This window comes from Amphiura filiformis, chromosome 11 (genome assembly GCF_039555335.1).
Source record: "Amphiura filiformis chromosome 11, Afil_fr2py, whole genome shotgun sequence".
Lineage (NCBI taxonomy): Eukaryota > Metazoa > Echinodermata > Ophiuroidea > Amphilepidida > Amphiuridae > Amphiura > Amphiura filiformis.
In genome coordinates, this window is record NC_092638.1 from 48,905,028 (window position 1) to 48,929,873 (window position 24,846).

Consider the following 24,846-nt stretch of genomic DNA (forward strand, 5'->3'; position numbering starts at 1 on the left):
GAGAGTGCGACAATGTACCACACTGTACGTATGTTATTTTTCAATTTATAACTGGTAACCGTGTTTTGAATGGGGCTGTATTTTCGCCAGCCTCGAACGTCACATGTCGCGTGACCTATGCCGCCTGGCAATTAGATGACAATAATTTTTAAAAATCACACACAAGGCAGCCTTTTGAGAAACAAAAGTATGTGATGCTGACAACAATTTAAGATTACTTTCTCACATGCATCATTGACTTCTTTATTATACACTCATAGAAATATTTTACATTTTCTGGTATTTAAATATAAATTTTATTGTAAAAGTATTCTATTATACATGTACATTCCATGTTTTTGTCATCCGTCCTTATTGTACAAAATACGAATCACTTACAGGTTTAGTGTTTCAAATGTCATAAACCTTGATGTTGTACAGATAGAAATAAAAATAAAAATAGAAATATTGTAATGTTACAAGAATGAACAAGTTCTTTGCTTCTTGTATATCATTGTGGTTGGTTCATTACCCACCCCACCCCCCTTGTTACTAAACAAGTAAATGATCTTTATCCAAAATTACAACCACATTTGAGGGCTCTGGTAGCAACATTTGGACTGTATTTTTTGTGGGACATGAGAGCATATCAAATTGAAATCTGAATATGTAGAATGTCCTGATATCAAATAATTTTGATTTTTTTTTTTTTTTTTTTTTGATTAAATTTTTATTGAATAATTGAATGATCTTTGTCCAAAATTACCACCATTTCAGGCAACTTTAAACATGAGATAATTTACAATTGTTTTTTTTTTTTTTTTTAATTTGAAGGAATTAAAAAATGGCTAGTACCAAGCAAAGAAATTGAAAGCAACTTAAGTTTTCCTGGTTAATACTTGATTTTTTGACTAACTGGGGTTTTCTTGTGAAGAGCATTTATATGATGTAATTTTCAGCTCAATTGTTTGTGGATGTACAGGCCCTATTTTAACCCTCTCTCACACAGGAGTCGACTGCTGATGACAAGTTTCAGATTTGCTTTTAAAATTCAAAAATTTCAAAATTTCAAAAACTTAATGTTGAAGACCATGGCTAGCATTTAGAGCATTAAATGTGATTGACAGCCAAAAATGGGATAACAGCCCGGGGGGCCACTGCCATTACAAGGTGGACACCATGCTCATGTATGGACTTTCAAAATGGACCCTAAACAAGTAATTATCCTTCGATCTCAGAATACCCTAAACAAGTATTTTGTCATGTTTTCCCCACCCTAAACAAGTATTTTCAAATCAAGTCTGAAATCATACTCTTTTCAAGTAAGCCATCACACATGTCGCAGTGAAGGCTACCATTTTGCATCGTTTGCTGGATGAATTCCCGTTTATGTCGTGGAGAACCACCGTATGTTAGCCTAAGTTCCCAGGTCAATATTGCGCAGAAATATGTAGAGACAGTGTGCGTAGTACCTTCTCCTGTATGGGGATTATCACTAATTTATCAGGGGTCCCACTATTGCTCAATTGCGACAACTCTCCCGGAGTCGCTGGGTTAAAAATAGAATCATAGAATGTAAACAGAAGTCGGGATTGTCACCGAACCGGGTCACCGGCACAAAACACGATTAGCTACGATTGATTAGGCCTACGACCCGATTAGTTTTATTTTCATGAATAGTAAAATATATACCTTTTACACGCATCCAAGCTGTTGTAAAAGTATACCCTTTTTTTCCCAATTTTGGCAATTCTGGCACCCTTTGCACTGTACGCGCGTACATCGCCCTGTCCGTGAAAAACTACCCTTTTTACGCGTTTTTGTACACGAGCATGGTGTCCACCTTGTAATGGCAGTGGCCCCCGGGGATAACAGATAAATTAACACCTAAGCGTAATTCCATTGTTAAATTCCTAAACTAAACATTTCAATTGAATGAACATGACGATTTTTCGCATGCACTGCGCGATGTACTCCATGGTGTGCGACTGTATATGCGTAACACGGATGTGATTCCAACCATGCCAAGTTGTATGTTCGCGTTGTAGTTTGAAATATGCGATATACGATCACGTACAGTTGTGTTTCATTCAATTGAAATGTCTAGTATAATTAGGCGATTGACCCATAATTTATTGTGTAACCCAGAATAAATTTCAAAAAACTTAAAATGCTAAAATTAGAGTAAAATTTACTCTTGTGCCTGCTGAACACTGGATGGATTCATGTATAAGCAAGCCTCAGGATAACTTAGTGCAGAACTGGCTTTGTAAGGCGATTTCCTCTGAACATTAATTTGTCATATATACCAGCGTAGGTAGTGTTTGGCATCTGCATCCGATGCAGAGAGAGCAATATATTTATCAGAAATTGCTAGCATGCTCAGTTCCTGCCAAACTCAAGACAACTCAAGTAACTCTGTGATTTTCATCATGACTGAATTGCTGGTAGCAGTTGCACAATCGTTACCAATGCTTGATCATCAGTGATTGGTCTCTTGATCACCGCAACTTTTTGTATGGTAAAGGCTTCATAAGCTCAATTTTTGTTGTGATAATTCTTCTTTTCAGCAACACAACAAATGCAGTATGGCTTGGCTTGATGTTTTTGTTCCACTGGTCCTTTGTAGGCATGCATCTTCAGAATTCTATCCACTTTATGATATGGTAGTTCTTTTTACCTGCAACACAAACAAATGAGACAAAATTTGTATTGTTATAAAAAAAAGGTCAACCTCTGATCATCCTATTAGGCCAAAAAAAAATAAAAAAACCAAGAAAAAAAAAAAAAAAAAAGCCATTTTGTGTGAAGTTTTTTTAAATTTTAAATATTAGTGTTCAAAAATAATTAAAACCAGCAAAAAACTCTAAAACACCTACTATTGGTTTTTTTTCTGTTTTTTTCTTTTGGAAAACTCCTACTATCTGGTGGTGTTTTATGGACATGAGTACAGAGCTCCAACCAAATAACCATGCCACAAGTTGAAATTTTGTAATATTTAATGATTCTGACTCGAGCTATGAATTCTTTTAACTAACTCGGGTGGGGCCATGACTACTGAATGTTCAAAACAAATGAATGGAAGGACAAGCATACTGATTAAGCTGGCTTCGCTGGCAAAAAAGTAAGTGGAGTGTACAATAAGCCAATAAAAGTATAGACCCTATGCAATAAACCAACCGTAACGGTATACACCAATCCGACTAGGCCATTAGGGAGTGTTCATAAATACTTTGGTGGGGGGGGCTGGAAATTTTTTTTTTTTCATGTCGAAAATTTTTTAACCCCCCTCTTCATAAACCCAAAACTTTTTGACCCCCCCTCTTAATGGACCTAAAACTTTTTGACCCCCCTCATATAAGGTTCAAAACTATTTTGACCCCCCCCCCTCTTTTGTACACTATTTTCGTCCATGATGGGGATGAAAATGCCTAGGCTTTATTGTGACAATGTGCTCATACAGCACGCAAACGTTTTGTATTTTACACTATTTTGGCCCATGATCAGGGTGAATTTGGGTGGAAAAGGGTTCCTTGCCCCTATTCTTTTCCTTTGCCCTCCAGATTTTATCTTTCATTTTCATTCATCTTTGTCATGGGGCACTTTCCCCACTTGCCCACTGGCTACGCTACTGCCGAAATGGGGTGTTTTGCTATTTGCTGGGCCAGTTCATGTGATCGCGAAGCGCAAAATTTTGCAATTTTACCCTATTTGGGCCCAAAACACGGTGCTTTTCGATGTGCTAAAAAAGTTGCATAGGGCAGTTATTGTTTTTTTTTCTCCTACTAGGATCTTTAGGGGGATGTCCCCCAAGGGGGTGGAAACGTGTACCCCGGTTCTCCAAGATTCCTCCGCCTATAATTGTAAAGCAACATGATTTAGTTGATAATAAATTAATAATCTGTACTGCATGAAACATTATTGTAAAAATTGTCAACACTAAAGAAGCACAAAGTTATTGCAGTCTTTTGGTGATTAAAAGAGCAGATCAGAAGGAACTGACACAAACCTCAAAATTAAGTTATAGACAACAAGACAATTTTTAACACTTCATACTTATATTGAATGACTTTTCAAAATACATAAAGGACCTGATCAAATACCCTTATCTGGAATGAACTTTTGTTCTGGTTTTAGGGGAACATTTGCACGCCAGCGTGGCCTGTGAAAAAAAATTTCAGGCTATTTTATATTTTTGCTTCAGGACTAATGTTGCTAAAGTTTTACACCCCCCCTCCACGTGCCCCAAAACTTTTTAACCCCCCTGTTCATACACCCAAAACTTTTTAACCCCCCTCTTCAGAACTCTTAAAATTTTATGACCCCCCTACATATTTTCCAGCCCCCCCTACCAAAGTATTTATGAACACTCCCTTACTGCGGTGTCCCGGACGTAAAACTGCGGTGTCCCAAGGTCGGGGTTCCATCAATTGTTTGTGTGCTATACAGAATTGTACACAACAGTGATTTTCAATACAAAATCATGAATTGATTGAACAAATTAAATCTTCGCACTGGTACATCTGTCAGTGGTTCTGTCAATAGAGGGCCAAATACAGTAAATGCTTCTCGGATTGGTGTATAACATTTTTAACAAGTTCTTCATGTAACATGACAGAGGGACAGGTCTCTAAAGTTCCACAATATACCTATCACCTGTTTTATGCAAATTGCTCCCATGGTACAAAAATGTACCTTACAGAGGCCAGGATGACTCGGTCATAAGTGATGTTGTATTGCATACCCTATTTTGGAATTAAGCTTCAATTTGACGCCCATTTCAGTATGTGATGAATTGCACAAAGTCAAAATGGCATGGAAAGTGGACAAAATTACTGTGTGTTTCTATGGGAGGCTGGACATAGTGTTGTGCCCCCTTACTTACCCACTCGTATAAGTGTTATCCCATTTGGTAGTATATGTTCTCCTCTAATCAAGGCTTGGTCTGGGTTGAATATCTTCTTTTGATTGATAGAGAAACCACCTTCCTTCACTATTTTCTCACCATAAACTGAAATAGAATAGAGCATAGTGATCAACCTGCACATTTTTGGGCAGACATTTGTATAGCAAAATTTTTTACCAAAAGTGCCACTATTGAATCAATTTCTAGAATACTAAATACAAATATTAGCATATTGAATTAAATTTTATACATCTTTATGTTTCACTTTAAAATATTGTTCAGAACTATGTCAGAGTCGGAGATCTACTGACTATTCGCCGTATTCGTCGCTTTTTGGACCACAAAACACTTCACACAGTTGTGCAAGCTCTCGTGATATCACGCCTTGACACCGGGAATGCTCTCCTCTATGGAACAAAATCAAAAGACCTTGATCGTTTGCAGTCCTTCCAACACAAAGCAGCCAAACTCATATTCTATGCTGCCAGACTTGATAGCCCCACACCATTAATGGATGACCTTCACTGGTTGCCAGTAAGAGATCGAATCAAATTCAAACTCTGTCTGTACGTCTTCAAATGTTTGCATGAATCTGCTCCTTCATACCTCACGGAATTACTCTCATACAGAACACGCTCATTGGTAAAAATCGCAGTGGTGACGAGTCTTTTTGTTCCGCTGGTCCAGCGTTGTGGAACTGCCTTCCGCGTAACATCAGGGAGGCAACCTCGGTGGCAACATTTAAAAAAATCTCTTAAGGCTCATTATTATCCTTTTTGACTCTTTGCTTTTGTTCATTCTCTTGTTTTTGCAGTGTATCACTTAGCGCTTTGTTCTTTTTGAAATATAGCGCTTTAAAAGCTCTTATATGTATGTATGTATGTATGTATTGGGTCTGTCGGCTCTATCTCCCAGTGATCTACTCGGATCTTTCCCGTTCGGAGGGCGGCTTTTACAGCCTTTTTCAGGCGACCGACCCCTACCATGTTGTTTTCCACATTTTTCGGCTGTGGTCAAAACGGATGTGAATCCCAAGATGACGATCCAAAGGTGAAAAATGGAAGTTGCAACAGAGCGTCGTGAAAAACGATCATCTTGGAAGTAACTTGTCCTTTCGATGCTTTCATTGAGGAAAGTTACAACACAAAGTTCCAAAAGTATACTCCTCTTTGTGACTTGCTCAAATTTTGCGGATTTGATTGCAAAATCCTTCCTTGTCTTCGTGATTGGGTCACTCGGCCATATTCATCACCGTTCAAGTGGGTTGAAGAAACTTGGCTTCCCCAAACGTGTTGCCAAGGCTGTTGCTAAGTATGCTTCTGTCAGTTCCATCTTCCATGATTGGAACCAACATCATCTGGAGACTGCGAAACAGGCTCACCAAAGTCAATTAATTCTTCTTGTTCATTTTCATGTTGTTTGTAATTTATTCATGTAATGATTTATAATGCCGCTTTGGTGGCCCAAATGTATTTGTTCATTATTAAATAAAAAATTTGTATAATGTATGTATGTAAATCAATCACAGAAGCATGTTGGTCTATTGCAGTTGAAATCATGGAAGACATGACCTTAATCTTCCGTACAGGAAGTGTAAATTGCAGAATAAATGGAGTTACCTGAATGGGTGACTGCATATGAAATCTACACCCCCTGTGCAGGAGATTAATATCATGTCTTCCATAGAGGGTGTATGGATTTCAACTGTCCCAATTTTTAGGGCTTTAGAGCCCAGCTTGAGAGTTGGAACTCTCAACTGGTTATGGCCACTTCAAGGATTTTACCGTGAACTTGGACATGGTCACTGTGTCAGAAGTATGTATGTCCTATGTTTAAACTTATATCAAGGAAAATTGGAGAATTTTTGTTTTTGGTGGAATGTATTATTTTTCAGAAAAACTCAAAACTCAAAGTTTGGGCATACAATGTACTAGACTAGACAAAATCGTAAGGCATTTGTTAGTAAAAGTTGATAACCCAGGTATCCTTACTAATTTGTACCTGCTGAATCCAAAACAGGCAGTGAGCGTTATTTTGAGTCTATGACCCAAACAAGAGCACCAATGGCGCTGTGGCTCTGTGCTTTATGGTGACAGTGAAAGTCGAATGTGCAACAGGTGAAATCATTTGAGTATATGTGACATATTACATTCAATGGGTACATCTGGTCGGTTGGTAGCTATCTCATGTGCAGAGCATACAATGATACATCAATCAATTTTGGGAATTACTATTTAGCCACATGGATTGAAACGGGTGGAATTGGATGGAAAAGGGTCCAAAATGGGTCTAAACTAATCAAAATGTATCAAAATAGGCCTATGTCAAGAATAGTGTTAGTGCTTTTGTGACCGCCTGCTTTTGCGATAACTTTTTGTAGAGAGGTAAATGAATTTGGCGGTTATCGGCTAGGCACGATTATCTGGCTGATGGTAACTGTACCCACCAAGTTTCATGCCCATGCAACAGTTTTTACTAATATGACCTCAGATGACCCCTGGTGGCCCTGAAATGACCTTCTAAAAATTTGTCTCTAAATGTTGACTGTACCCCCCATGCTAAGTTTCATGCCCATATGACAGTTTTTACTAATTTGACCTCAGATGACCCCTGGTGGCCTCAAAAATGACCTTCCAAAAATTTGGCTTTAAATGTTGACTGTACCCACCAAGTTTCATGCCCATACGACAGTTTTACTAATTTGACCTCAGATGACCCCTGGTGACTCTGAAATGACCTTCCAAATATTTGGTTTTAAATGTTGACTGTACCCACCAAGTTTCATGCATATACGACAGTTTTTACTAATTTGACCTCAGATGACCCCCGGTGACCCCAAAATGACCTTCCAAAAATTTGGCTTTAAATGTTGACTATACCCACCAAGTTTCATGCCCATCCGACAGTTTTTACTAATTTGACCTTAGATGACCCCTGGTAACCTCAAAATGACCTTCCAAAAATTTGGCTTTAATTGTTGACTGTACCCACCAAGTTTTATGCCCATCCGACAGTTTTTACTAATTTGACCTCAGATGACCCCGAAATGACCTTCCAAAAATTTGGCTTGAAATGTTGACTGTACCCACCAAGTTTTATGCCCAAACGACAGTTTTTACTAATTTGACCTCAGATGACCCCTGGTGACCCCAAAATGACCTTCCAAAAATTTGGCTTTAAATGGCCGGGGTTCAGGGGCCCACCTTACAAATTTGCAATCAAATTTGGCAATACCAAAGAACTATTTCATCAAAGTAATAAATCAAAACAGAAAGATGCTTCCTTTACCAGTTATCACTCATTGAAAGTGCTACTTTGCTATACTTTACATGGAAAGCGACTATCTTAAAGTCTTCATATTTCCTTAGTTACATGACCGATCAAGCTGTTATTTGGATATGTAATGCACAGTTGAAAATTAATTATTAAAAGATTTGGTGACCTCAGTTGACCTTTTACCTTTTATGTGACCTTTGACCTCACGAAATTGGATAAAGTATGTTGCGCTGAAAATCTAATCAGGTCGAGAACCTCTGGCCCATAACTCCCCACCAAGTTACGTCACTGTATCCCATACGGATCTCCAGATAATCTGTTCACAAGGTATTTTGCTTATTACGCATATATTATTCAAATTAGGTACTTAATTACCACATTTTACGCTCAAAATCTAATCAGGTCGAGAACCTCTGGCCCCGCTACTCCCCACCAAGTTACGTCACTGTACCCCATACGGATCTCCAGATAAGGTGTTCACAAGGGTTTTTTGCTTGATATGCATCAAATACGCATTTAAAATTATGCAAATTAGGTACTTAATTAGCATATTTTGTGCTGAAAATCTAATCAGGTCGAGAATATCTGGCCACGCTACTCCCCACCAAGTTACGTCACTGTACCCCATACGGATCTCCAGATAAGCTGTTCACAAGGTGTGTTTTTTTGCTTGATACGCATCAAATAGCCTACGCATAAATTATGCAAATTAGGTACTTAATTAGCATATTTTGCGCTGATAATCTAATCAGGTCGAGAACATCTGGCCACGCTTACTCCCCACCAAGTTACGTCACTGTACCCCATACGGATCTCCAGATAATCTGTTCACAAGGTATTTTGCTTATTACGCATAAATTATGCAAATTAGGTACTTAATTACCATATTTTGCGCTGACTGAACCTACCAAGTTTCATGCCCATATGACAGTTTTTACTAATTTGACCTCAGATGACCCCGAAATGACCTCCAAAAATTTGACTCCAATGTCGACTGTATCCAGCCTATAGTAAAAGATGAAACTTTGCAACTTGCAATCAATGATTTCTGAATCCACTAATTTCAGTCACATTTGAATTCAATTATTATTATTATTATGTACATTATTATGTTCATTATCCAACATTATTTTGACCTTTTCTTTTACTGCCACCCCCCCATGACCTTGTGAATTATTCATTCATAACTGTGACGACCTTGAGACCATCCAATCAGAACAGATCAGAATCGATCAATACGCCATAGGTCATGACCTCCTGATTGTAAACATAAAACAAGCAAGCTGCTGTCCAAAATCATGGCGAGATCGTGGACCATCGACGTAACATCGATCAAATAAACCTTGGTCTTGAATTTCTTTAGAAGTCCTGACCTCAAAACCATGTTGTTTTTCAAGAGAAAACATATCAATCTTTGATATTCTGAAGTATAAAATTGTTGTGCAAAGTGGAACATCATTTATTTAGACTGTTTTTGCTATGGAAAAATACGGAAATTGTTCAATATTGCGAAGTGGAGTAAAGTAAAATCTCATTGAAAATATCATTTTCCCTCAGAATCATGTCCACAATATGATTAAATTGACTTTTTAAAACTATATTCTAACAAAACTACAATGAGTGTGATGAAATACGAACATTTTTCATGACTTTCGGTCCGTGTTTTGCACAAAAATTAAGGTCACAAAAATATGTGCACATGCGCAAGGAAAAATAGTCCACTAGGAAATTCATTTACCCGATTCATTAGTTCAGATTTATTCAAGATTCAGACATGTTCTTGACCATTTTTTGACATTCCTCAACTATTTCTTTATTTAAATTGTAAAGAAATAGTTAAGAAAAGTTATGAAATAGTAAATAACTTCTGAATCTGAACTGAATCTTAAGAAATTACCCTCCGTTGGTTTCCGTCACTTTTACACAACTTAAATTATACAGACCAAAATAATCTCTAGCACACACGGGGTACCACAAAACAACTCGTTCATCGTGGCTTTTTACCAAAAAATCATATTTTATCGACAGTATTTGAAAACTACCTGGAGTGCAATCGATTAAATAATAAATAAGCAAAATTTAGAAACAAATTTCAAGACCAAATATCAAACAGACAAACATCCTTAGCATAAAAACCAACGCCCGAATTGGCTCTCTAATTGTTGCGATCAGTTAGGCCCTTTAGCTTCGCTCAGAGCCAAAAATGACCCCAGAACGATCCCATAGGATTATATAGGGGTAAAAAATTAAACATTCTCCGATTTCACTCATTAGCATAATTATTAAATTACCTTTTGGCCATAAGGATAACAAAAATGAAAAATGTGTGCATATACAACCTGTGGTTGTGGAGTTTTGTTATATGTTAAGTTAAGTTATTAAAGCTAATGAGTGAAATCTGAGCATATATTATTTTTGACCCCTGTATAACCCTAAGGTGTCATTTCTGGGGTCATTTTAAGGGTCATAGACTCAAAATAATGCTTGCTCACCGCATTTTGTGATCAACTTTTACTCAAAAATGCTTCAACAAAACAATTTTATACAAGCACATATTTCAGATTTTCCCCTATAGACTATACTTCTGGTTTCAAGCCCTTGATTTCTTGAACACTCATTTATTGTTTAATCCTCTTAAATCCCATAACCTACCTCCTTCTGGCAGACACTTGACCCTCATGGCGATGTCAAAGACTGTCTCACCAGGCTCCAGAATGAGCTCATTTATCTTGGCACCTTGGAATAGCTGCTGCATCTCACTACTTGATAGCTGCCCTAATGCTTCCAGATCTGAGTTGTAAATCGCATCTGACATTTTCAATGCTTTTTGAAGACCTTCATCTGGGTAAAGATATGAACATACATGTAAAGGTGAGCGTGGGGAATTGAAAACACTGAAGTCACGTTCCAAGTTAAAATTTTTTAGCAAATATGTATTTTACATTTGCATTGCTTAATTCGGCTGATTCACAATACAATGCGCCTGAGGCTAAAATATGGCAGTGCATTATGTAAAAAAGTCAAAAATACAAATACAACACAGGAACATAATTATGTCATTGTGTGTTTTAAGCATAGTAGATCATTTTTTATTTGCTGCTCGCACCAAATCCTTTGTGGAACTCTTCAACATTATTATTATGACACTTGTGTGAATATCCAATGGTGGCTACAACGGCAATGTGGACCCTGGAGGTCACAAATTGGACTAGCAAGTCCAACCATTCATACAATCTAAAGACTTGTCACTGCAAGTCAATGCATTTGGAATTTTGAGGCTTAAAGTCCACTCACCTCCATGCACCAGTTTTAAGACCTGCTCTGCCAATTTCTTCTGTGCTGTTCTATTAGCAGGTTTTGCCTGTGTACAAGAAAAACAAAACATAAGTTGATTACAACGTAGATTTAATATTGCGATAGCAAATTTAAGTATGTTTCAAACCATAATTTACAAACATTTGTCAACTTTTTAAAGTTCTAAAGTATTGTTCTTCTTCTTGCGTATGCACAACATACACCAAAGTGCAGTTGTACTGGGTTGCAGAATTGTACAGATACAAAATTCTGCCAGGGAATGCTACGTGGACGCTTCTGCAATGACCCCTGAGGTATGTGCATCTAACCATGGTGGGGTGATCGGCAAGTAAATATGCATCCACTCCCCCTGGTACATGTAGTACTGGGTTACATCGTAACGGTAGCAAGAACATCTAAGTCTGTCTATGAGTCTGAGTCTGTCTGTAGATTTTTTTTGTACTTGGTAAATGTTTCAATTTTTGTTCAAAAGTAAGCATGACGTTTTTGGGCTGCTAGCTTTTCTTATACTGATATATAAAACCAGATATAAAAGGGGGGGGGGATACCATATCACCATTATTGAAGTTGCAATTGGGTTGTATGTAAAGATTTTAAAATCTTTACAAACAATTTTAATGGTGATATGTCATAATTTTGCTTGACACCACATAACACATTTAAAATTGTTTGTAAAGATTTTAGGATTATGTGTTAAGGGGGTACTACACCCCTGGCCAATTTTGTGCCTATTTTTGCATTTTTCTCAAAAATTATAGCGCATTGGGGACAAGTAAAATGTGTATATTATAGGGGCAAGGACTACAACTACTGTTCTGGACATTTTATTTCAGCACAGACAACAGTTGTGGAGTTACAATCAAAAATGAGGGAAAACTATTATTTGATCAATAAATCAATAACTACTTGCTTTGAGTTGCTGAATTTTCATTACAGTAATTGTAGTCCTTGCCCCTATAATATACATATCTTACTTGTCACTAATGTGCTATAATTTTTGAGAAAAATTCAAAAATAGGCACAAAATTGGCCAGGGGTGTAGTACCCCCTTAACACATAATCCTAAAATCTTTACAAACAATTTTAAATGTGTTATGTGGTGTCAAGCAAAATTATAACCATATCACCATTATTGAAGTTGCAATTGGGTTAACACATAATCCTAAAATCTTTACAATTTTAAATGTTTTATGTGGTGTCAAGCAAAATTACAATATTTTAGAATCATTGTAAGAATGTTGTTTTTCAATTCATAACAGCTAACCATCTGTTTTGAATGGGCTGTCAGCCTTGTAGTTTCGTCGGCCCCGTACATTATGTGTAGCATGTCCTATACCGCCTGTCTGCTGATGAAAGCAGACACATTAAAGCAGAAACTTTGTTGAATTTCTGCAAGTCTTTGGGCCCCAGGCCTGTTTAAACCGTTTGCTCCTTACCTCATGTCTTCGCATAATTTCTTTTATTTCTGGCAGTGGCAGGAATGTCAGTAATCTGAGGTATCTGTCTATTACAGCATCTGGTAATCTCACAAGGTACTGAAAGAAAACAATAATATTTTGATTTTAATGAGGACTGTTTGGGACTCTTCTTGATTCAAATTTTAATTTAATTAACTTCAAACTGAATCAAGTAAGCACTTTCTATCATAGCATTTATTGTAACTATCACTTTCTTTTTGCAATCACTGAGTTTACATAACCAACTGTGTGAGAGACACAATATAGAACCGTATTGTTTGTAATAAACGCCCAGGGGGCGTTGCATTTTTCCAAAAGGGGGGCGTTTATTAGAAGTGAATTGTCAGTGAAAAAAGATTAAAAATCGGGTTCAATTTCCCGATGGTGCTCCTGTTAAAAGAAGGGATTTACGACTATACATGATGGCGGCGCCCATGGAAAATGATATTTTCGTGGGAAATACAACAAATTTACACCTGTAAGTGCATGGAATTAGTGAAATTCTACCATAATTAGGCAATGAGATGGACGGGAGTTGAGTCATAATAGGTTTTGTCAATGCAATTTAGCGATCGTGACTGACATGACCAATGCAAGTTTTAAGCTTACCTACACGATATGGCATGGAAATGTTTGCATTTTTGTCAATTTTTCACAGAAAAATTGGAGGGGGGCGTTTATTAGAGGGGGAGCGTTTATTACAAACAATACGGTAGGTACTTGCTAATCCGAATAGGTGTGAGCGAGACATACAAGGGCTCAGCTTAATATGAAATTTCTATAGAATTACAATCCAGACCGGCTATGTTTTCGGCGTCTATGATCCTATAGTCTGTTCACTATAAGATGGGACATGACCTTTGGAAAGTACACAGGGTCCCAAGGGAAGACAAAGGTCAAATGGTAGAAAACTTTTGGAAAATGTGTGATAGCTGCCTTTAGTGAATGTTGCTACAACTTCAACATGTCCTTTCGGGATATAAAACCATGAATATAATTATGCTCTGCAGGGTCTATTGTTCTATTGTTTCCGATTAGAGCCCTGACACATTGGAAAATGTTGACAATCAATATTCATGAGAGTGTACATTCAACGTCTAGTTTTCGAAATTTGGGTGACTTGTGTTTGGCAGGTGTGAAATACATCTGACTGGGCGTTTTAATTACGTAACGAATAAAGGCATTGATATCATTGAATGGCCAGTGCTGTAATGTGTTTGGTGATATATAGGCCTAATAATTATTATTAAATGTATTCATTCCTTTCGTTCCCTTCTCTGTACTTATTCTCTCCTAGGCCTATACTTTATCACTCCCTCGCTCTCCTTGTCCCCTCTCACCCTCCCTCTCTCATTCCCATCATTTCTATTTATCTACTTGTCTTTAATATATCTCTTCATTTCTTCCTCTTTCTCCCTTCCTCCAGTCCTCTCTCATTCTCCATATCCCCTCCTCCCCTCTTCCTACCTCCTCCCTCCCAAGACTTCTCACAGGGGAGAATCTGCCCTCCCCAGCCCCCCCCCCCTCCCCTCTTTGGGTACGCCACTATTTTTATACCAATCTCCTTAAAATAAAATTAAATGGACATTTCTTAAAAACAACCTTTATAGGCCTATACTTATACTTACATGCATACATATAGCAATTACCATTATAGAGTAATATAGATACATGGACATGGCAGCCTTAATACATTCTGATGTGTAATCGATCAATTTATTTAAATGAAGCGCCTAAAGTCAGGTGGGTGGTAAAGATGATTGCATCAACAGCTAAAGCCTCCCTTGTAGACTTCAGACCCACACACGCACACATTTGGGATACATGAGAACAATGGTACCACTTTACACATGACTGCCCTTACACATGACTGTATTGTGGTCACTTATTGATACTCGCCTGTTCTGTAGAGCGTTAATATGATGCCGGATCAGTGACCAATATAACGGCGGAACCCCTTTGTTCAAAACAATGGTACCACTTTTATGAATAGCCTGTCGCAAACTCTAATCGGCATCAAACGAACAAAGCATTACATAATTTATTGCCACTCTATTTCTATTAAAAGCTCTTTGGATGTACACATAAAAATATGTGGAAAACGAACATGATCATGTGCCATCGTATACTGAATAGACTATACTCACCTGGTACAGATCAAACACTGATGTTTTATCTTCATTAATCCAAATTGCATTGCCGGCCGTTTTGCCTAATTTATTACCATCAGCGCTTGTTAAGAGAGGAACGGTTAAACCTGAAAAAAATTATTTGTAATAATGGGCACTTTTTAAAATATAATTTGGTTTTCAAATTTATTAATATTTTTATCTGAAAACAAAATGCTGAGAATCAATTACACTGAACTGAGGAATGCAGAACAAATATAAGAGCATAGCTCAACTTTCAAGGTTCCAGCTTGTTAGTCCGACGGGTTGATCATTTAATAGTAAAATAATTCAAAACAATAAGGATTGTCATGAACCCTAATTCTTATCCTAACCCTAACCTATAACCTAATCCCTAACTCTATTCCTAACAAATGAGTGACCAGCCCAGCGGGTCAGTTGCCTGATGAAGTTTGGTGGTTGCAGATGCAATCACAAAATCACATAATCCTACTATATTATTAAAAACACCTACAAATTTCAAGGAAAAGAATCAACCAGAGAGTAAATCCATTGAAAACCTCCCCTAACATTATGAATTCATCACAAAAACTTAACCAACAACAATTACCTTACCGTAAACTGATTTTCCAGTAGCCTTTCTGACTAGCTCATGTCCTGTCACCATGTTGCCTATCTGGTCATTTCCACCTATCTGAAAAAAATAACCCAGAACATATCATCAGAGTGGCTTGCTATCTATTCATTAGTCTTGGTCATCCAAGCTCTCTTGAATATCTTCTGGGAATCAATAAAACATTCCAACAGCTCTCTGCTTCATTTTAAAAGACAGTCCTACATGTAGCTCTGTTTTAACTTTATAACCTAGAGCCATAAATATCAACATATGTGATGCGATCAAGCAAAATCAGTCAGAACTAGGAAATATTGATTTTGAGATATAGCTACACATAGGAAATATTTCCTTTTGTTTTTAGTTGTTTTGGAAACTCTTTAATTGCTCATATCTTTGGAACTGGTTGTTCAATACCAACGAGCCAGGTGATGGTCTGAATTCAGTTGGCTCTTAGGTCCCGTCTGCACCAAACTGGTGTTGTTACTGCCCAATTGGATGGATTAAATCTGCTTAAAAATCGATGTTGAATGGTATTGTGTTGTAAACTTTCATCATTCTTTTGTCTACATGGTGATGAAATGCAGTTTAATATCCCCGCCAAGGCCACATCATTTCACATTTTAGGTGGGATAGACCTAAGGGGGACCCAGCTACGGTTGCCATTTAGGTGTAAGAATGCGTGAAATTAGATTCGTCTATAAGAAACTGACAATTTAATATTTCCGAGTTCCGACTGATTTTGCTTGATCGCACCACGGTACACAACAATAACAAAATGATAAACAAAAACTAGTTATGTTACACTAAATAGACTGGTGAAATCAGTTGGTCAAGCCCTTTATTGTTGACAATTTTTTATGCATAATTTTTTATTTGATTTTATTCTATTCAGCATGTTTTAAAATGAATAAATGTTACAAATATATTATATTACATTTACAGATATAAATATATAATATAAACATTCAAAAAATGTTCATACATTATCAACTAGCCACCATGATTATGAAATTCAAATGGAGTTACATTTGAAATCTACACTCCCTGTGTGGATGATTAAGGTCACATCTTCAATAGGGGTTGTTTGGATTTCAACTGGAAGAGCCAAATACATTTGATCCTGTGTCATATACTGGGGTACACAAAAAGGTGGCTTTGTTACATTTTGATGTCCAGTTTGGATTTCAAAACACTGTCTCTTGAGTATTCCTTCACTTAGAAGATTCAATTAGGTTTTAAATTGAGGCTAATTTATTCTATATTACTCATGTTTTTATCCTGTTTTAAAATATTTTTCAATTATTTTCTTATGACGTTTGGCATGAAATGTGCCAAGGGTGGCTGAGGATTAGGGGAGGAGGATTAGGGGAGGATTCATATTGTAAATTTGATTTAAAACCCCCTTTAAAAATTTGAATCTAGTAAATAAATGTCTAAATGAACTCCCAGACATCTAAAGCAAGTGAATAAATACAAAAGTTCATTTAAAAGACCAATACTTGCTCAGAATGATTGTAAATGTGGAAAAAAGAGGTGGGGTTACATCCTCCCTACTTTGTGATTGTTTTTGCCCGCGCTCTCTCATTTTTTAACCGATTTCCATAAAAAAGGTGTCAAAATGCTCAGAAGGATGAACTACTTCAAATGAGATGTGTAGGTAAAATGTTTGAACCATTTCATTTTTTTACTATGTAACAAAAAGGTACCCCAGGTTGTGACACAGGACCATTTATCCTTACCTGGACCAGACAGTCATAGTGATGATGTAAGTAGAGGAAGTCATACGCTTGTAATGCCTGGTAACTAAACTCAGCAAAACTCATTCCTTCTTCACTATTCAGTCTCGATTTAACACTGTACAATGGGAGTATCAGAAAAAGAATTTAACTCTCTCCATGCAGTCATCGACTGCAGACGATAAGTTCCAACTTTTCATTAAAAATTAAAAATTTTTATATTTGGAATAAGCATGAAAAATGCATTAAAATGAGTACAAACAAGCCTAGTATTGGTTCAGTGTTTCTTGAGGCAGCTCTTCAGCAAAACTCATTCCTTCTTCACTATTCAGTCTTGATTTAACACTGTACAATGAGAGTATCAGAACAAGAATTTAACACTAATATCACAGGTATCAACTGCAGACGATAAGTTTCTTTTTCTTTAAAAATTCAAAATTTCAGAATTGTACATTCATGAAAAATGAATAAATGAGTACAAACAAGCTCAGTATTGGTTCAGTGTTTCTTGAGACAGCTCTATAATTTGAGAAAATATTGACTGCTCAGTGCCAGAAATGGGATAAGTGCAATAATATTGTTGCCATGTGTAGCTGCCATGTGTAGATGATGAGTACAATATACAGTGTGTAAATTGCCAAATGTTCACAGGGCAAAGCGCAGTTATTGCACTTACCCACTTCTGGCACTGAGCAGTCGATATCTAAAAACTCAGACCTTTTATGTTGAAGCCTATGGCCATTACATATAGCATTAAAATAGGATGGGATATTAGCTTTGTCATTTTAATTTAGGAGGACGCTCCCTGCTGATGGACCAAAAATAATTCATATTTTAAATAGTATTTCATGATCCTAGCATCCTCTGTTTATTACACTTTTCAATAGATATCCGCTTAAGGGCTGGGGTATGAGCGTTTGGACAGTATTTATTGTGGGACATTAGAGCACATCAGACATATCAATTGCATTCTGAATACGAAGAATGTCATTCTGATATCAAATAATTTTGATTTTTGAAATTCGCAATTTAATACACATTTTATGGCAAATTATTAAAATTGATATTTTGATATTTAACCGTACTTGAAGTAAACTTTATAAATCTGATGATTTATACTTAAAGTGTATGTAGGTGGGATAAAAGCCGATGATCAATTGACAATTTTGACCTTTCGTATTGAAGATATGGATTTTTTTTCCCAAAACACAAACAAAAATTAGGTCTTTTGGGAAAAAATCCATATCTTCAATATGAAAGGTCAAAATTTTCAATTGACCGTCGGCTTTTCCTCCCTGCTACATACACTTTAAGAATATGTCATTAGATTTATATAATTTACTTTCGAGGACTGTTATATATCAAAATTTGAAAAATATCAAATTTTTATAATTTGTCATAAAATTTGTATCATATTGTGATTTTCAAAAAATGAAAATTATTTGATATCAGAAAGACATGCTTCGTATTCAGAATGCAATTCGATAGGTCTGAGGTGCTCTCATGTCCCACAAAAAATACTGTCGAACCTCAATAAACGCTCATTTTAGATCCCTTAAAAAGCTTATTCACAAAATTTCAGTTGATTCCGATTTTGCATTTGTGAGTTATGCATGATTATGTGTATTACACTGCTCCCAGCACTGCTCCATAGGCCACTGATGTAATTTCGTTCTGGTGCACCAGAACGTAATTCAAATTTGACGATATTTTTGCTAAACACATTAATCTGCAAGAATTTCTTTGTACATAAACATTATATAGCCAGAGGTTTGCAGTGTTTAAAAATCTCAACTTTAAAGAAAAGTGGGGGGATGAGGCTATGGATCACGAAATGCCCTTTTAAATGAACTGTTGCATTAAGGCCTAGGAAGGCACCCTATTCAGTGTTAGCTTTGGGAAGGATTGTTGCCTATACGCCGTAGAAGTGACGTAATAATCGAATTAACTACCATAGCAATAGATGAATACAATTTTTGAATAGATCACCCTGCACTACAAACAGATTGCACTAATCACATGTGTGTGTCAGCAAACATAGATTGAATACAATACCGCTCTTTTCAAAGATACTAATCTTACAGGTGCGAGTGATTAGCATTTCTTTGACATCTATGCTTCAATGCATAGGTACCGCGTGAACGATGTAATGCAGGGAGATATAATCAAAATTGTATTCATCTATTGCTATGGCAGTTCATCCGATTAATTATGTCACTTCTATGGCGTATAATTGCTGAAAAGTAAAACATGTCAAACAGGTTGGCTACAGTATTATTACCAGTGTAACTAACATGTCATTACTAGCAAATTCAGGTCAAGAGTGTCCTCTGTGGAATCTGTGACTGTAACATAGACAGTGCAAGAAACAGGCTACTTATATACTGAGTGTGGTTTTGCTGATTACGTAAATTAAAGAAACTGATTAAATTCACGGATCTTCCTCACCTGTGTCTCGACAGCATGTCTCCCAATCGTATGTGTCTTCCTATTGAGGACAGAAAATCTATTGCACCCGTTCCATCATACCATGAGAAATTATTCAAAACTCTGAAAATTCAGAAATATAACATTAAACTGTAATTCACTGACACTAAAAGTTTCACAAAGGTTACAGATTAATTAATGATATCTCAAAAACCAACCTTGGGCATTATTGTACTGTAAAATTACACCTACAATCATATATGCCTCTAAATGAGGGGGAGTTTTTTGATGAAAGACACAAAAGGCAGACACTCTTCACAAAAACATTACAATACATCAGTCTTACAATAATACATGTTTGTACAGCTGCCTGTGTCAGTAATTATAGTTGCTCAAACTCCAAATGTTTTTGTGGAGGGTGTCTGCCTTTTGTCTCTTTCATCAAAAGATCCTCATTTACAGGCATATATGCTTGCAGATGGAATACTACAGTACGGTATTGAAGCAAATGACACTGCCAGACATCTGAACTCCATCATTATGCAACAAAAACTGTTTGGTTTTCCACCACAACTTTTCTTGGGTAGCAATGGCTTGAGAGTAAGACTACTAATTCCTGCAGAGATGCAGTGCCTAGAAAGCATCTGATCAAGATGCATACCCTGCCATTGAAAAATAAAATTAAAATAAAAATATTCTGGACAGCACTCGAATTAAGGATCTGAAGGGGCATGGCAATTTTTTTAGGGCAAGTTGATAATTGCCTTGGGTTTTCACTGAAAAGGCAAGGCAGCACGGAGTTGTAATATTTTAAGAGTGCGAAGGGCACCAAGGCAATTTCTCAAAAGTGAACAAAACACACACAAACATAGATAGATGATTTTATAATGAAGGGGCAGGGCTGGGGCACCGATGGTAACTTCATTAGAGGGCACGGCAAGTGACTGCCTTGGGTAAAGGACATATTTTGAGGGCATTACGGCAGTGGGGATGGGCACCCACGGCAATATGCCATGGGTGCCGTGGGTTAATTCAAGGGCTGATTCTGGATTTGTCTATCAAAACATTCACAATAATGTATTCATGCTTACCTGATATCTTCAAGTTCCTTCAACCCCTGACACAAGATTTCCCTATGATTCGTGATCATGCGATGTAAGCTCTCTTTAATTGAGTCTGTGTTCTTTGTTATTGTTTCTCTATCCACATATTCCCTCTCCTTTGTCTTACCACTCGGATCCCCAACAAGGGCTGTTGCTCCTCCAACCTGAATTGCAAGATTCAATGAAACATGACACAAAATTGGGATATTCCAGTTAAATTCACACACCCCCTATGGAAGACATGATCTTTTACCTTGCACACAGGGGGTGTAGATTTCAAATTGAGTCACCCATTAAGCCAGTATTGTCTCCTATAGGGTGTGTATGGATTTCAACTGGAATACGATTGTGAAGATTATCATTCTTCCAGGTAGTAATAACTACAAAATCAAGATTATAGACCACTTGACATCATTGTTTATCAACAAAGGCGAGGGATTTAGAGAATAAAAGATAGGATTTTGTCTTTTGTCTATCCAATATCGTGTCATAATGGATGGGCTGGCCAATATTTTGAGTAGTGGATGCCGGCGCAGTTTTATTCAGTTTTAATGTAATTTTTGCGAGGAAAAACTGCCTTTTTCAGAAAAAATAAAGTTACTTTTGTGAGGACATCCCGTTGTTTTAAATGAACGAAACCATCACAAACATCTTTAGCCCGAATCGCGTTCTTAGTTCTCGCACGTGTATTACGCGAACGCATTATCGCGTGATCATTGAGGAGCAACAAGCATGCCGCCGTTGCGTGGCGGTGCGCGCCCTGACCAATATCACTATCAACTATTGTGAGATATTATAGACCAGAAAACCAATCAAATTACGTGAATTCTTTACAAGACGCACCCATTGAATAAGAATGGTCTATCAATATGTCGAACGAACCGCTTCACTGTTCAATGGCTTTCTTCTACAATATAAAATGTGGTCGGCGATTTAAAATGCACATGCCCTGAGCAAACAACGATGCATACGCACACTGCAGGGCAAAGAACAATGGAAAGTGCCATAATTCGCGCGCATACTGCCGGGCAATGACGATTGACGTCACATGTCAAGTGGTCTATAATCTGATCTACTACTAGACTTACCTTTTATGAGTGACAGTATTTCACATCCTATCCCAGATGTATCAATGTCTGCCTGATGATACATCCAAGATAAAATAGGATGCAAAATATTGCCACTCATAAAAAGTAAGTCAGAGTCGAGTAGGTCAGATTATAAGGCCAAAAAAAAATTGTTGTGTTGCCCTCAACCGCCCTACCCTAAATCCTGAAAAATCAGGGTCGGCATTTTTTTTTTTTTTTTTTTTTGAATGATGATTTTTACAGATTTGTTCAAAAAATCAATGTTTTTCACTTGAAATTAATATTTTATTGAAAGACTAGTCTTTAATTGATGTCTAACAGGTATCCAGAAGTCAAAATTGACAAATGTCCCTAATTGAAGAAGCATTATTTAATATTTGAGGGGATTTTGAAAAAAATGAAGGTTTGGAAAAAAAAAAAAAAAAAAAAAAAAATCCGACCGCCCGCCCCAACTTTCCCATTTTCCCACTTAAGGGCAACACAACAATATATTTTTTTGGCCTAATCTCAAATTTATAGTTCCAACTGGAATGCTGTCCAATTTCTCAATAAAAGTTTTTGTACCTAAAAATTCTCATACCTGCTACTTATTTGCATCATGTATATACCATAGGCCTGATAAAGAATAGGTGATTTTTTATATTATTTGTGTGCGATTTTTAATTTCTTCTTTGAAGAGGCCCTGAACCTAAAGCCATGTGCTGAAATCATTCATGGTTGATTTGCTTTTTAATTTGGAAAAAAATCACCAAAAAATTGCAATTTTGTAACTTACAGATTTGTAACTTGTGTTACTTCATAATCTATTAAAGATGTAAAATGTATTGGTTTTATAGACATTTCTATATCTTTTATAGATTCTGAAGTGACCATATTTGCCCCATTTTGGATACAAAATTGTAATGTTTCCAATTAAAAACAAAAATTAGATCAACCACAAATGATTGCAGCACTTGGTTCCAGGCCAAGAGACTCTCCAAATGCACAGAAAATAAAATCCCCAAATGTCAAAAAACCTAAAAAAAAAAAATAATAAAAGAAGCATTTGGAGCCAAAATATGTGATTTGCACCACAAATAATGCACTTGGGTAATTTTAGCAGCCCTAATATATTAAACCCAATGTTAATAAATAATGAAAATACCTTCTTTTGCCCTATTCTTTAAAACAACAACATTTTCTTTGTACTCACCACAATAATGCATTTGTGACCAGCTCTCTGACAGTGTAATAGGCCCATAAGAGGCAACAGATTACCTATGTGTAGACTCTCAGCAGTGGGATCAACACCACAGTACATGGTCTGGGGTGCAGAATTCAACTTCTTTGGTAGTTCATCCCTGATGGAAAAATATTGTCAATATATAAATTTTGTCTTCACGTTTACTAGGTCAAACGGTATTGGAGAGCTATTATTATTACTCGTGCACAAGAGTCTGAAATAACATAGTAAACTGGGCTCAAAAAGAAACTTATAATTTTTCACAAGGTCATATTTTAAAATCCAGTCCATAAAAATGCACCAAAATTGCACACAGGATTACTTCAATACTGTACTCTAAACACTGGTCAGTAACCAAACAGTTGTCCAACTGACACAACAGCAAAATGCACTGACATGGAACAGCTTCCTGGACCACATTCACAGCCCAATAATTGGCACCCAACAAAAGAATTCTGTGAGTAAGTGGAATAGTGTGGAACAAAACCTGTTTCTTGAAGAAAGTATATGAAAAGCAGAAGCACCCGTACCACACTATTCCACATACTCTTTAGAAATAATCACCTGTGTAAGGATCTTGTACGCATTCTCTGAGATTTGTTTTTTGCTGGGTGCCAATTATTTGCCTGTGAATGTGGTCCAGGAAGCTGTTCTGTGTCAGTGCACTTTGCTGCTGTGTCAGTTGGAGTAGAGTATTGAAGTAATCCTGTGTGTAATTTTGTCTCCCACTAAAGATTATTTCTCCCATATACTACAGATATGGAATGCCCTACCAGCACATGTAGCTTCAAACCAGGATTTGCAGAACAAAGAGATAAATTTATTAGTGCAGGCTTAGGCCTCGAAATAAGCCAGAATTTTGGGCCTTTGATCTTAAAATTTTCAAGGGCTCCTCACAATTTGTGTGGGCCGAATATATTTCCACATCAAGCTATAGATGTATGTATGTACTCCAGGTCTCAAAATGAGCCAGAATTTCTGATAACCATTCAGACCTTTGCCCTTGCTTTGGGGGCCTTCACAATTTGTTAAGGGTCATGCATAGGTCCTTGGACCCACCTTATTTCAAGCCCTGGTTAATGTTTAGATTAGCTTTGACATTAAAAAAAATCTAGAAATGACATAATCGGATACTGCCTCAATATTGCACTCACGTTGTCTGGGGATAAATATCATGGAAGATTCCCCTCTGATGTAACTCCAATATATTGCGCTTGCTGCTATAGCTCCTCCTGCTGATTAGCAGGTTGTTACCATGGTGACCACAAACTAAATTAAGAAACCTGCAAAGAAAGGATAAGATCAAAGTTATTCAAACAATTTCAGCCTGACTTGGGGGGTTCAAATCAGCTAATTAGTTGTAATTTTTTTTGTATTTTGTTACTATTGATGAAATAAGAATCACAAAATGTTCTGGTATGTATGAACGGGGTCCCTCAAGCGGCCCCTCGGGCATAAACAACCGTTTAGTCATGAAAATATATGAATGAACCCCTAATTCATTCATAGAATTGAGGGCATAAACAACGATTCATACATATGTATACATTCCCAAACATTCAGTGATTGTTTTTCATCAAATAATAACAAAA

The 24,846-nt window shown here is 36.8% G+C and overlaps 1 protein-coding gene across 1 annotated transcript in view; it reads right to left on the reverse strand.

Annotated features, from left to right (window-relative positions):
• Positions 1-281: 281 nt before the first annotated feature.
• LOC140164926 (tyrosine--tRNA ligase, mitochondrial-like) overlaps positions 282-24,846 on the reverse strand; it is a 33,275-nt gene continuing 8,710 nt past the window's right edge. Inside the window, exons 2-13 of the mRNA XM_072188324.1 lie at positions 24,409-24,537; positions 23,225-23,372; positions 20,933-21,108; positions 19,863-19,964; positions 17,418-17,532; positions 15,678-15,756; positions 15,081-15,190; positions 12,913-13,011; positions 11,456-11,522; positions 10,814-11,002; positions 4,865-4,990; positions 282-2,659 (exon numbers count right to left, since the gene is read on the reverse strand). Coding sequence (XP_072044425.1) covers positions 2,619-2,659; positions 4,865-4,990; positions 10,814-11,002; positions 11,456-11,522; positions 12,913-13,011; positions 15,081-15,190; positions 15,678-15,756; positions 17,418-17,532; positions 19,863-19,964; positions 20,933-21,108; positions 23,225-23,372; positions 24,409-24,537 — 1,381 coding nt within the window. The 3' untranslated portion in view covers positions 282-2,618. The remainder of the gene's footprint in view (positions 2,660-4,864; positions 4,991-10,813; positions 11,003-11,455; positions 11,523-12,912; positions 13,012-15,080; positions 15,191-15,677; positions 15,757-17,417; positions 17,533-19,862; positions 19,965-20,932; positions 21,109-23,224; positions 23,373-24,408; positions 24,538-24,846) is intronic.